The sequence below is a fragment of the Capricornis sumatraensis genome, chromosome X, assembly GCF_032405125.1.
Source record: "Capricornis sumatraensis isolate serow.1 chromosome X, serow.2, whole genome shotgun sequence".
Classification (NCBI taxonomy): Eukaryota; Metazoa; Chordata; class Mammalia; order Artiodactyla; family Bovidae; genus Capricornis; species Capricornis sumatraensis.
In genome coordinates this window covers 78261437-78274838 of record NC_091092.1, presented here as the reverse complement: position 1 = coordinate 78274838, position 13402 = coordinate 78261437, and the positions used below count along the sequence as shown (strand labels likewise).

Below are 13402 nucleotides of genomic sequence, written 5' to 3'. Positions count from 1 at the left end.
AGAGGGTGCTTGAAGTGAATTCAGGTGAGTTGAAAAGACTGATGTGTTTTTCCCCCCCTTCTGGTTAACTGTCCTTTGAAACAATAGGGCAGACATGCTTGACTTAAGGGAAAAAAAGTGTAATTCTTGAAGTGTACAAGGGCAAAGAATTTTGAATGTAGAACACAATGCCCATTTGTATGAGACGTCCATCACACCTGGAATAGTTACATAACAATGTAAGGTAGTCCCCAGATGTGTGAGAATTGCAAGATAAGACTATAATTATGTATATAGGATGCTCAGAAATAGTGGTGAGGCGAGGTGCTTTTACAGAGATTGTTTGGTAACTGAAGTTTAGTCCTGAAAGGTGGATGTGATTTAGAAAAGGACATTTCATTCATGAAGAAAAAGAGTGAGAAGAAGCTTGCTATTGGATTTATACGATTTTGAAGAGAACTTTTTGGCTAGAGTGAGATGTTTCATGGTGCAGTCCACCCCAAATTAAGATAGTGCCCTAACTTTTTTCCTTTAACTTAATGCATCACCAATATTTTCCCATTGTAGTTTAGTTATATGACTTTTAATGGTTATACCACTTTGCATCATAAGGATTCTTTATTGATTGAAAAATATTGGAGTATGTTGACTTTAAGTATAATTGTCATTCATATTCTTTTTCTTGTTGTAGATCAACAATAAGGCTGCCACTGGAGAAGAGGTTCCTCGTACCATTATTGTAACCACACGGTCTCAGTATGGGCTACCAGAAGATGCCATTGTGTACTGTAACTTTAATCAGTTATATAAAATTGACCCTTCCACTTTGCAGATGTGGGCAAATGTGAGTATGTGTAGATTCATTATTAATGTCTAGAGATTCTAGAAAAGATTCTGTATATAGGCCATCTTGCTGAGGCTGCCTGCCCCTCCCCCACCCCCATTCAGGAACTATTGTGCTCATGTCTGATTTTCAAAAGACCTGTAGATTTCGGCAGTTTTTTATTTTCTTTCATGTGTCTAAATATCACATTATGGACTTTTAAAATTGATGTATTTAAAAGCAAACTTCTTCAGGCCAAGTGGTAAATATTTTTGGTTTCTCAGTCCATACTGTCTGTCATATCTACTCAGTTCTGCCATTGTAACAGGAAAACACCATACTTATGTAAATGAATGAACGTAGGTATGTTCCAATAAATTTTTATTTACAAAAGCGGGCAATACGTGAGATATGTCAGATTTGGCTCATAGGCTATATTTGCTATCTCATGGTCTAAGCTGATAGTAAAGCTGTTAATGTATATACATCCGTGTTTAGTAGCATTCTTGCAATATTGTAGAGTTAAAACTAGGAAGGAATTGGTTTATGCCATTACCTATATCAGTCATTTCATTGTACTACTTCGTGTAAGCAGGACCTCTGAAGGTTCTAAACTTTGCTATCCATAACCTGGTTTTTATTCCATAGAGCTAAAATGGAGATAATTCTTGGTTGACTTTTTTTCTGATCAATATCTGGGTTTTTTGGTGTGTTTTCTTGTTTTTTTGAAGGAGGAGGGAGGGTGGGGGAGAAGAGGAAGCAGATGAGTTCAGGTTTACTATCCCTTAGTTTTCAGTTCCCCATTTCAAAAAACCTGAAAACCAAAAACATGTTCATAAGTTTGCGGTAATTTATTTGGTAGCAAAACTGCCTGAAATGATGATAAGCTATTTATGATTCTTTATTTTATTCCATTTAGTATGAATATTCCTACATCTTGATGGAAAGATATTAATATGTTTGTTTACAGGAAGTTGCTGCTGAGCACATTATGTAATTTATACTTATGTACTACTTTTTAAAAATCTGAAATACTCTAAATTCTGAAATCTGTCTGTTCTCATGACTTTGAGTGAAGGGATGGTGAACGTAATTGAATAGATGTGGATCTAAATCAGGTTGACAAACTGTGGCCAGTGGGCCAAATCCAGTCCGCTGCTTGTTCTTGTTTTGTTTGTTTGGTTTTTCGGTTTGTTTTTGGTCACAATGTGAGGCATGCCAGCTTTTAGTTCCCCAGTCAGGGATCAAACACACACCCCCTGTGGTAGAAGCACAGTCTTAACCACTGGACTGCCAGGAAAGTCCCAACTGCTTGTTTTTGTAAATAAAATTTTATTGACACACAGCTATGCCTACTAATTTACATATTGTCTGTGGCTGCTTTCCAGTGACGAGGGCAGAATTGAATAGTTATGACAGAGTCCATGCTGGCATTAAAAGCAAAAATATTTGCTCTCTGGCCCTTTACAGAAAAAAATCTGCCGACCCCTGATCTAGATTGGGCAAATAAAGTTTGGCAAATGTGAGCTAACTTTGTTTGTTGTACCATGCTGGGGAATTTGAAAGCTGAAATGGAAAATTCCTATCTTGTGGACAAAAACCACTCCTAGTATCAGTTCCCACAGGACATAGCTGCCTCAGATTTTTCCAATTAGTTACTTGTTTTGTGCTTCTTGCATCAGTCTCCTGTTTCTTTGAACTGTGTTTGGGGACAGCTAAGCAGAACACTATAACCCAGTTGATCTAATTTATCTATGTGAAAAAAAAACAAGTTCACAGTAGGCTGCTTTCTGGGTGAGAAGCATAGAGTATGGTATATGGTAGAATTACTAGAAATTTATGGGAGTCTTTCTTGAGAAGGGCAGAGCTATTAATACTTGTTCTTGTTTTCCCTATTTTAGATTCTGAAGCGTGTTCCCAATAGTGTACTGTGGCTGTTACGTTTTCCAGCAGTAGGAGAACCTAATATTCAACAGTATGCACAAAATATGGGACTTCCTCAGAACCGTATTATTTTTTCACCTGTTGCTCCTAAAGAGGAACATGTCCGGAGAGGGCAGCTGGCTGATGTCTGTCTAGACACTCCCCTTTGTAATGGACACACCACAGGGATGGATGTTCTCTGGGCAGGGACACCCATGGTGACTATGCCAGGTGAGTTGTTTCCTTATTCTTTTAAAAATCTCCTTGGAAGAAACACTTCCAGGTGAAATCATATGTACTAGAAGCAATATTTAGGGCAAAATGATAGAAAATGAGACTTGTTCAGGTCTGAACATGCCTCATCTGCATTGTGTGGATATTTAAACATAAATAACATTAATAACTGTCTGCTGTTTGCATTCTCAAATGTGCAATTATGTTTTTTTACTGCAGGAGAGACTCTTGCTTCTCGAGTTGCAGCTTCCCAGCTCACTTGTTTAGGTTGTCTTGAACTTATTGCTAAAAATAGACAAGAATATGAAGACATAGCTGTGAAGCTGGGGACTGATCTAGAATAGTAAGTAAACTTTTCCATGAAAAATTATATGGTATAGTGAAGGAAATAAGGAAAATTTAGAGGGAATTTAGGTGTGAAATCATAAAATAAGGGTAATATAAAATAAGTGAATTAGTTGTATGCTCTCTGGATGAGATAAGAACTTTTTATTTTTTATTTAATTTATTTTGGCTGTGCTGTGAGGAATGAGGGATCTTAGTTCTCCAACCAGGGATCAAATCCTTGCCCCCTGCAGTGGAAGTGTGGAGTCTTAACCACTGGATTGCCAATATATAAAGACTGAAGAATATTTACATTTTAAATCCTTTAATAGGAAAGTAAACAAGGAAATGACAACTGACCAAAGTAGAAAATCAAATAGTTAACAGGAAAAAGTTTCAGCCTCTGTCCTAGAAATAAATATTTCTGTATGTACTTATTTATTGGCTGTGCCATGCTGCTTGCAGGATCTTAGTTCCCTGGCCAGGAACTGAACCCATGCCCTTGGGCAGGGTAAGTGCAGTAGCCTAACCACTGAACTACAAGGGAATTCCCTAGTAGAAATAAAATAACATTGAGGTATACCCATTATTTGGCTATAAAGTAAAAGACTTTTAATATGATACCAATGATGAGGGAGCACCGAGGTGCTGGCCTTTTCATACGTTGGTAAATAAATTGGTGCAATCTTTTTAAAGCTTTAAAAAAAAAAGCCAAATCTTTGACCCTGATAATATCCAGGTACAACGTAAATGCTTAGATAAATGATGCTTTATCCATACAATAAAATAGTGTATTATACTTAAATGAGATTTTTCTTTGGGTATTATGGGTGATTTTTTTTTTCTTTTTGTTTTTCTGAGAAGTAGCATATTATGTAGAAGCTTAAAGAAGCACCCTCTTTGAGTTAGACTTCCTGGATTTGAATCCAGGCTCTCATAATTTTTGTGACTTTGGAGAAGTTAGTCTTTATGTCCCTCGGTTTTTCCATCTGCAAAATGGGGATGGATGATAGTACCTACCTTGCAGAGATGTGAGGATTTTTTTTTCTTTTTTTTTTTTTAGATGTGAGGATTTTAAAAAGGTCTTTCATGTGAAGCACTTACAGCAGTTCTTGGTACATAGTAAGCATTCAACAGATGTATGTTAAGCATTTATTTATTTTCAAAATTTTCTCCATTGAACATCACATACAGCTAAGAAAAATAAGTGAAAAATTTGAGACCGGGCATTAAATATGAAGCTTCAGGTCCATCATCCCAGAGATAACTAGAATAAATAATTTAGTGTATTTTTTTTAATGTTTTTGGAACTTAGCTGATTTCATATAAATAATGCTTTTCCCCAAGATTTTGTTGTGAAAAATTTCAGTTTTATAATAAACACATACTTACCACCTAGCTTCCACCACTAATATTCTTCTATACTTTTACCACATTTATTTCATCTATTTATTTCTATACCCATTTAGTAATCCATCTTATTTGAAGTAAATTATAGACATCAGTGTTTTTACTTGAGAATGGACATCATTAAGAGTTTAATATTTGCTTCTCTTTTCTTTTGAGGTAAAATTTAAATACAGTGGAATGCACAAATCTTTTTTTAAATTTTGTTAATTGAAGTGTAGTTGATTTACAACATTGTGTTTCTGGTGTATAGCAGAATTGATTCAGTTATACACACACACACATTTTTCATTTTCTTTTCCATTATGGTTTATTATGGGATATTGAATATAGTTCCTTGTGCTATAAACTAGGATCTTGTTTATTTTATATATACGATATACGTGTGTGTGTGTGTGTGTATGCTATGTATAGTATCTGCTAATCCCAACTGGAATACACAAATCTGAAGTGAGTTTTGAGAAATACCTTTATAAGCCAAACCTCCAACAAGATATAGCATATTACCATCACTCCAGAAGGTTGCTTCACACCCCTTCTCAGTTGGTCCACCTCACCAGCCCTGAGAAGACCACTGTTCTGAATTTTTTTTCACCCTACTTTATTTGGGGCTTACCAGGTGGCATTAGTGGTGAAGGACCTGCCTGCAATGCAGGAGATGTAAGAGATGCAGGTCTGATCCCTGGCTTGGGAAGATCCCCTGGAGGAGGGCATGGCAACCCACTCCAGTATTCTTGCCTGGAGAATCCCATGGACAGAGAAGCCTACAGTCCATGGGGTAGCAGAGTCGGACACCACTGAAGCAACTTAGCATGCACACACGCATGCACATAATTTACTTAGTCTTATTAGAACCTCTGGCAAATGGAATCATACATTATGTACTCTGAAGGCTTCTTTCACTCAGGATAATGTTTTGAGATTCATCCATGTTGTTGGCTAATATCAGTAACTCATTCCCTTTTATTGCTGAGTAATATTTCAGTGTATGGATGTAGAGTGCTGAGATTCAGAATTTTATTTGGAAGATAACATTAATGTGGTTATGGTTGGTTTGAGGCCAGTGGATATGCATAGCCATTTTACTAGTTTCTGGCACAGCAAACAATAAAATAACACTTTAATTAATTTAAAAACTCTTCAGGAGTCTTCCAGCTTCTGGTTTTAAAGTAATAATTGTCTCTATATAAGAATAGTTTCATGACAAATGATATATTCAGAACAAGAGTCGAGAGTGAATTCTTTCCTGTGTTCCCAGAAGAATTGATTTTTTTTTCCTGTTTCTGAACAAGTGATATTAGGAACACTTTTTAAAAAAATTAATTTATTTTAATTGGAGGATAATTACTTTACACTGTTGTGATTTCTGCCATACATTGACATGAATCAGCCATGGGTGCACATGTGTCCTCCCATCCTGAATCCCCCTCCCATCTCCCTTACCACCTCATCCCTCTGGGTTGTCCCAGAGCACCAGTGCCCTGCTTCATGTATCAAACTTGCATTGGTCATCTATTTTATATGTAGTAGTATACATATTTCAATGCTGTTCTCTCAAATCATCCCACACTCACCTTCTCCCACATAGTGCAAAAGTCCTTGAATATAGGATCATTATTACCGTCTTTCTAAATTCCATATATATATAAATACACTGTATTGGAGTTTCTCTTTCTGACTGACTTCACTCTGTATGATAGGCTCCAGTTTCATCCACCTCATTAGAACAGACTCAAATACATTCTTTTTCACAGCCGAGTAATATTCCATTGTGTATATGTACCACAACTTCCTAATCTATTCACCTGCTGATGGACATCTAGGTTGCTTCCATGTGCTAGCTATTGTAAACAGTGCTGCAGTGAACATAGGGGTACATGTGTTTCAGTTGTGGTTTTCTCGGTGTGTATGCCCAGCAGTAGGATTTCTGGGTTGGATGGCAATTCTAATTGCTGTTTTTTTAAGGAATCTCCACACTGTTCTCCATAGTGGCTGTTACCAGTTTGCCTTCCCACCAACAGTGTAAGAGGGTTCCCTTTTCTCCACAGCCTCTCCAGCATTTATTGTTTGTAGACTTTGATGGCAGCCATTCTGACTGGTGTGAGATGATACCTCATTGTGGTTTTGATTTGCATTTCTCTAATAATGAGTGATGTTGAGCACTTTTTGATGTATTATTAGCCCATCTGTATGTCTTCATTGGAGAAATGTTTGTTTAGTTCTTTGGCCCACTTTTTGATTGGGTTGTTCATTTTTCTGGTATTGAGCTTCATGAGCTACTTGTGTATTTTGGAGATTAATTCTTTGGCAGTTGTTTCATTTGCTATTATTTTCTCTCATTCTGAAGATGCCTTTTCACCTTGCTTACAGTTTCCTTTATTGTGCAAAAGCTTTTAAGTTTAATTAGGTCCCATACTGTTTATTTTTGTTTTTATTTCCATTACTCTGGGAAGTGGGTCAGAGAGGCTCTTGCTGTGACTTCTGTCAGAGTGTTCTGCCTATGTTTTCCTCTAAGAATTTTAGAGTTTCTGGTCTTACGTTTAGACCTTTAATCCATTTTGTATGGTGTTAGAAAGTGTTCTAATTTCATTCTTTTACACATAGTTGACCAGTTTTCCCAGCACCACTTGATAAAGAGATTGTCTTTTCTCCACTGTATATTTTTGCCTCGTTTGTCAAAGATAAGGTGTCCATAGGTACATGGTTTTCTCTCTGGGCTTTCTATTTTGTTCCATTGATCTATATTTCCATCTTTATGCCAGTACCATACTGTCCTGATGACTGTAGTTTTGTAGTATAGTCTGAAGTCAGGAAGGTTGATTCCTCTGGTTCCATTCTTCTTTCCCAAGATTGCTTTGGCTATTGGAGATTTTTTGTGTTTCCATACAAACTGAAATTATTTGTTCTAGTTCCATGAAAAATACCATTGGTAGCTTGATAGGGATTGCATTGAATCTATGGATTACTTTCAGTAGTATAATCATTTTCACTCTGTTGATTATTCTAATCCATGAATGTGGTATATTTCTCCATCTATTTGTGTCATCTTTGATTTCTTTCATCAGTGTTTTATAGTTTTCTATATATAGGTCTTTTGTTTATTTAGTAAAATGCATTCCTAAGTATTTTACTCTTTTCCTTATAATGGAGAATGGGGTTGTTTCCTTAATTTCTCTCTCTTTTCATATACATTGCAGTGTATAGGAATGCAAGGGATTTCCTTGTATTAATTTTATATCCTGAAACTTCATTGATTAACTCTAGTAATTTTCTGGTGGTATCTTTAGGGTTTTCTATGTAGAGGATCATGTCATCTGCAAACAGAGTTTTACTTCTTCTTTTCCAGTCTGGATTCCTTTTATTTCTTTTCTTTGGTTGCTGTGGCTAGGACTTCCAAAACTATGTTGAATAGTAGTGGTGAGAGTGGGCACCCGTCTTGTTCCTAATTTTAGAGGAAATGCTTTTCAATTTTTCGCTGTTGAGAATAATGTTTGCTGTGGGTTTGTTGTATATGGCTTTTATTATGTTGAGGTATGTTCCTTCTATGCCTGCTTTCTGAAGAGTTTTTATCATAAATAGGTGTTAAATTTTGTCAAAGGCTTTCTCTGCATCTGTTGGAATAATCATATGGTTTTTATCTTTTCAGTTTGTTAATATGGTGTATCATATTGATTGATTTGCGAATATTGAGGAATCTTTGCATCCCTGGAATAAAGCCCACTTGGTCATGATGTGTGATCTTTTTAATATGTTGTTGGATTCTGTTTGCTAGAATTTTGTTGAGTATTTTTGCAATTATGTTCATCAGTGATATTGGCTTGTAGTTTTCTTTTTTGTGACATCCTTGTCTGGTTGTGTTAGATTAGGGTGATTGTAGCCTCATAGAATTGAGTTTGGGAGTTTACCTTCTGCAATTTTCTGGAAGAGTTTGAGTAGGATAGGTGTTAGCTCTTCTCTAATTTTTTGGTAGAATTCAGCTGTGAAGCTGTCTGGTCCTGGGCTTTTGTTTGCTGGAAGATTTCTGATTACAGTTTCGATTTCCGTGCTTGTGATGGGCCTGTTAAGATTTTCTATTTCGACCTGGTTCAGTTTTGGAAAGTTGTGCTTTTCTAAGAATTTGTCCATTTCTTCCAAGCTGTCCATTTTATTGGCATATAGTTGCTGATAGTAATCTCTTCTGATTCTTTGTATTTCTGTGTTGTCTGTTGTGATTTCTCCATTTTCATTTCTGATTTTGTTGATTTGATTCTTCCTTTTTTCCTTGATGAGTCTGGCTAATGGTTTGTCTATTTTATTTATCTTCTCAAAGAACCAGCTTTTAGTTTTGTTGATCTTTGCTATAGTCTCATTCATTAATTTTTCACTTACTTCTTCTCTGGTTTTTATGATTTCTTTCCTTTTGCTAACTTTGGGGTTCTTCTGTTGTTCTTTTTCTAGTTGCTTTAGGTATAAAGTTAGGTTGTTTATTTGATGTTTTTCTTCTTTCTTGAGGTATGCTTGTATTGCTATGAACCTCCCTCTTATGGATTTTACTGAATCCGATACATTTTTGGTTGTCATGTTTTCATTTTCACTTGTTCCTATGCATATTTTGATTTCCTTTTTGATTTCTTCCATGATCTGTTGATTTTTCAGAAGTATGTTGTTTAGTCTCCATGTTTGTTTTTTATAGTTTTTTTTTTTCCTGTAGTTGGTATGTACATTGTGATCAGAAAAAGAAGCTTGAAATGATTTTAATTTTTTAAAATTTGCCAAGGCTAGATTTTTGGCCCAGGATGTGATCTATCTTGGAGAATGTTCCATGTGCACTTGAGAAAAAGGTGAAATCCATTTTTTTGGGGTGAAATACCCTGTAAATGGCAATTAGGTCTAACTGGTCCATTGTATAGTTTAAAGCTTGTGTTTCCTTGCTAATTTTGTTTGGTTGATCTATCCATAGGAGTGAGTGGGGTATTAAATCCCCCACTATTATTGAGAACACTTTTTTTGTATCTAAACCAACTCAGTTCATGTACAAGGGGAAAATTATAGCAGTAGACATTGCATTTTTCCCCTGGAGTGTTTTCCTATTTCATTAAAATATTCATAAAATGAATACTTCCATCTGTTTGTGCCTTAGCTATTGTGAATGGTGCTTCAGTGAACATCTTTGCATGGCCAGATGTGTCTGCATCTCTGATTTCTTTTGAATAGATTAAAAAGGTTATTGACAGGTCATACAGTTATGAACATTTATGGTTCTAACAGACACATTGCTAAATTGCTTATTGAAAGAGTAAAGCAGTTTACATTCTAACCAGTAGTACATAGGAATAGATATGTGTCATTGCCAAGAATTGTTTTTATTTTAAAGGTAGGAATAAGATGAATGGAGAAAGCATGGTATCTCTTGGATATACTTGTTTAGGAAAGAATTAAATTTTTTCACAGAATGTGGGGGTGAACTCCATTATAGGTGTTTAACATTTTGTTATTTGTGATCTTTCACTGTTTTAGCATTGAGGTAATGGTGGGCCAGTCAGAAGAGAAAATCTTACAAAAAAGTTTGGCCATGTAATTTACCACAGAGGTGTTTAGGTATTTATGAGAGCTAGTTCTGAGTTTCTGTTGTGATTTATAAATTTGGCTCCTTTTTATTATCCAGCCTGAAGAAAATTCGTGGCAAAGTCTGGAAGCAGAGAATATCTAGCCCGCTGTTCAACACCAAACAATACACAATGGAACTAGAGAGGCTGTATCTACAGATGTGGGAGCATTATGCAGCTGGCAACAAACCTGATCACATGATTAAGCCTGTTGAAGTCACTGAATCTGCCTAAATAAAGACACCATGTACACAGGAGAATTACCCCTATACCTGAGCCTCAACCTTCTGGTGAAAGGGAACTAGATATGTACTTTTTACTTATCTGTATGGTATCATCATGTTGCAGATGGGTGACAAATAATAATACAATAGCACAGCCAGACTTGCTTCCTGCATGATAGGGAGAGACACAGGAGATGGGAAACTGCTATTCCACAAGGAGTCTCCATAGGATTTTGCAGCAACCAGGTGGTGCATAGGTCTGGAAGGTCTGATCTCCCTTGGTCTTCCATGGGATGGATAGTGTGGAGGGGAGAGAGAGATTGTCCAGCCGTTTTGTGATTCCATGGATTGATGAGTCTTCTGAATTAATTTTTTTCTTTATATTTTGGGTATTGGAGCTTTTAAAAATGTTTGGTTTCAGGTATTTTTATTCATGTGAAGTGTATATGATTCTCTTGAGATAAGGTTTTAAGCTAAAATTTTCCTTGTTTTAGTTTCTGAACTCTACAGATTAATGGGAACTTTGCTGGTGTAGTCTTTTTATAGGTTTTATAAACCACTTGAGCCTATATCAGTCGTTTTAGTGTCTGACATAATGTCTGGAGCTATCAGTGCTTTCTTGGTTTAGATGATGATGATGATGACAACGACGACGACGATGATGATGACTTAATATTTTTCCTGGTCTGTTTCCTAGTTCCTTCTTCCCCTCCCCTGACTTTAAAATGTTTCCTGTAACTTGGCTAACAAAACCAAGTCTGATTCAGAACCTCCCAGAGTGTTTCTCTTAAACATATCATCTGGTGCCAAATGAAAATTCTTAGGAGTGATTATTAATTATGAAGGGCACAGTTGTGGTACTGTCATTGATGATAATAATATAGGTTTTCTTGGCCTAGAGTCTTGACCTATTTCACCAGTGTTTTACCTTTGACTGTCCCTCTATGCTGCTTCCAAAAGTGATAATGTGTGATAATATTTTTACCTTCATTTCTGAAGTTTGTTTTTTTAAAGTGAGTCCTGTTCTTCCTATTTCTTTCAGCAGAAATGAAATCCCAGGTAAGTATTCAAATATTTGATCAGTAAGTCACAGTTATCTCTGATACATTAAATAACTTTCATCAAAAAACATGTTATAGGAAAAAAGCTCTAAAGGACCAGATAATGTATATGAGTAATTATTTTTCAGACCTTCTAGGGTATCATGTGTAATAACTGTCTTCTGGACTTGATCCTGAAGTCTTTTCGGACTCAGCCTCAGTAGTAGCAAACTGCACTGCTACTTGGTTTGGAGTACAAATTAGACTTTAGCCCTCCTGGAGCTTGAGTTTTTTGGTATTAAAAAACCATAGGAATAAAATTGAATTTCAACAAAGGATGGAGAGCTTGAGGCTTAAATAAGCCAACATATGAATATATGTTTTTGTCTTGCTGTACTGCACATATGCTATCCAGTAACAGGTAATATTTTGTCTGCTAGTAGTGTTCTAGATTATAATGTCTTTCCAAAGTGCTGAGGCAGTGCACCTATTTTGTAGTTGCAGCTGATGCCTGAATGTATCCTAGCTGACAAATTATTGATTAATAAGAACTTTCTGAAATTTCTGAAAGATTCATACTATTAACCAAAATCTGAGCAAAGAGTCTCAAGTGTAATTCTAACCAGAATTACATGTTAATGAACTTGTGTACCTTTTAACAATGTAAATGAAAGAACATCAGTTTAGGGATTTCTTAATTTATTTTTTATCTAATTAAGATACCAGTTAAAGGTTGCCAGCTTGGTTGCAAATAAATTGATGTTTGAAATTCACCAAGCTACTTAATGTGGAATAGGATAATATACTTCCAGTGCCCTCAAGGCTGTGACCTTACAGCCATTTTACATAGCACATCATTCCTCCTATAGGGATGAACCTTTTCCTGGCACGAAAAGTAGCCGCTCTGGTTGAAGCTTTGCTTATTGTAACAGGCTTTTGTTTCCAGGTAACATGTCTGTGGAGGACTTATTTCTGAATAGAGATATAGATATTACTGGAAACTACTTGTTTTTTTCTATTATACTCTGCTTTATCAAAGAAGTAAAACATTTAAATTGTGCTACAGAAATTCAGATGTTGTCTTGCAATCTTTAAACAATAAATGAATGATTTGCCCTTAATATGGCTGATGTATTTTGTGTTCTGTTAAATTGAGCATTGGCTGGAATAATAGGGTCCTCCAATGATGAAATCTTTATTTCAACAGTTCCAAACGACAACAGGACCAAATTTCCTTATAGTGCACCTATGATAATAAGAATTATTTCATTTTCTCAGCCATGTGTGGTGGAGCATGGGTCAGGTTGGTGTATAATCTATTAAGACTTGAGAAAGCCTGAGACTCCCAGCGCACTCACTTGTGCTTGTTCCTGTTTAGCTTATAACCATTCTGGCTTCATCTACCCTTGTAGTCTCATTGTTTATGTGGACTGTTCCTTCCCACTTTGTATGGTGATTGAACTCAAAGACAGGTATGAGGGAGGAGGATATCCATGTATCAGGGACCAGAACAGGCAGTTCAGGTGCCTGTTTTCACAGAGATATAAACAAGAATTTGTTTCCAATAAAATACCTGGTGCTTTACCTCCTAAGTTCTGTGGACTGTGACCCTCAAAGCCCTAATGTAGGTTGGTGTTTGTTTCTTGGAAGATGGAACAAGAAAGGTATCCAGTAACTTAGTCATAAATACCACCCTCTTGACTATTTATCAGGAATCTGCATCAGTTATTTTCAGTCTGCTTCAGCTCCTTCTGCCTCCGGTCTAAAGGAGTTTCTTATGTACCTTGAATAAACTTGTGTAACTTACCATTTGATTCCAGTCCTAAGTCCACTCTTTACTTGAAGCACATGTCTTTTAATACT

General features: G+C 36.1%; 2 protein-coding genes across 3 annotated transcripts in view; both read left to right on the top strand.

Moving 5' to 3' along the window:
* Positions 1 to 12588, top strand: part of OGT (O-linked N-acetylglucosamine (GlcNAc) transferase) — a 40741-nt gene extending 28153 nt beyond the window's left edge. For both annotated transcript variants that reach the window (XM_068961900.1, XM_068961899.1), the window contains exons 19-22: positions 671 to 823; positions 2704 to 2956; positions 3179 to 3302; positions 10335 to 12588. In XM_068961900.1, the coding sequence (XP_068818001.1) occupies positions 671 to 823; positions 2704 to 2956; positions 3179 to 3302; positions 10335 to 10509 (705 nt within the window). In that variant the 3' untranslated portion in view covers positions 10510 to 12588. The remainder of the gene's footprint in view (positions 1 to 670; positions 824 to 2703; positions 2957 to 3178; positions 3303 to 10334) is intronic.
* GCNA (germ cell nuclear acidic peptidase) overlaps positions 10615 to 13402 on the top strand; it is a 28261-nt gene continuing 25473 nt past the window's right edge. Inside the window, exons 1-2 of the mRNA XM_068963197.1 lie at positions 10615 to 10627; positions 11128 to 11183. Coding sequence (XP_068819298.1) covers positions 10615 to 10627; positions 11128 to 11183 — 69 coding nt within the window. The remainder of the gene's footprint in view (positions 10628 to 11127; positions 11184 to 13402) is intronic.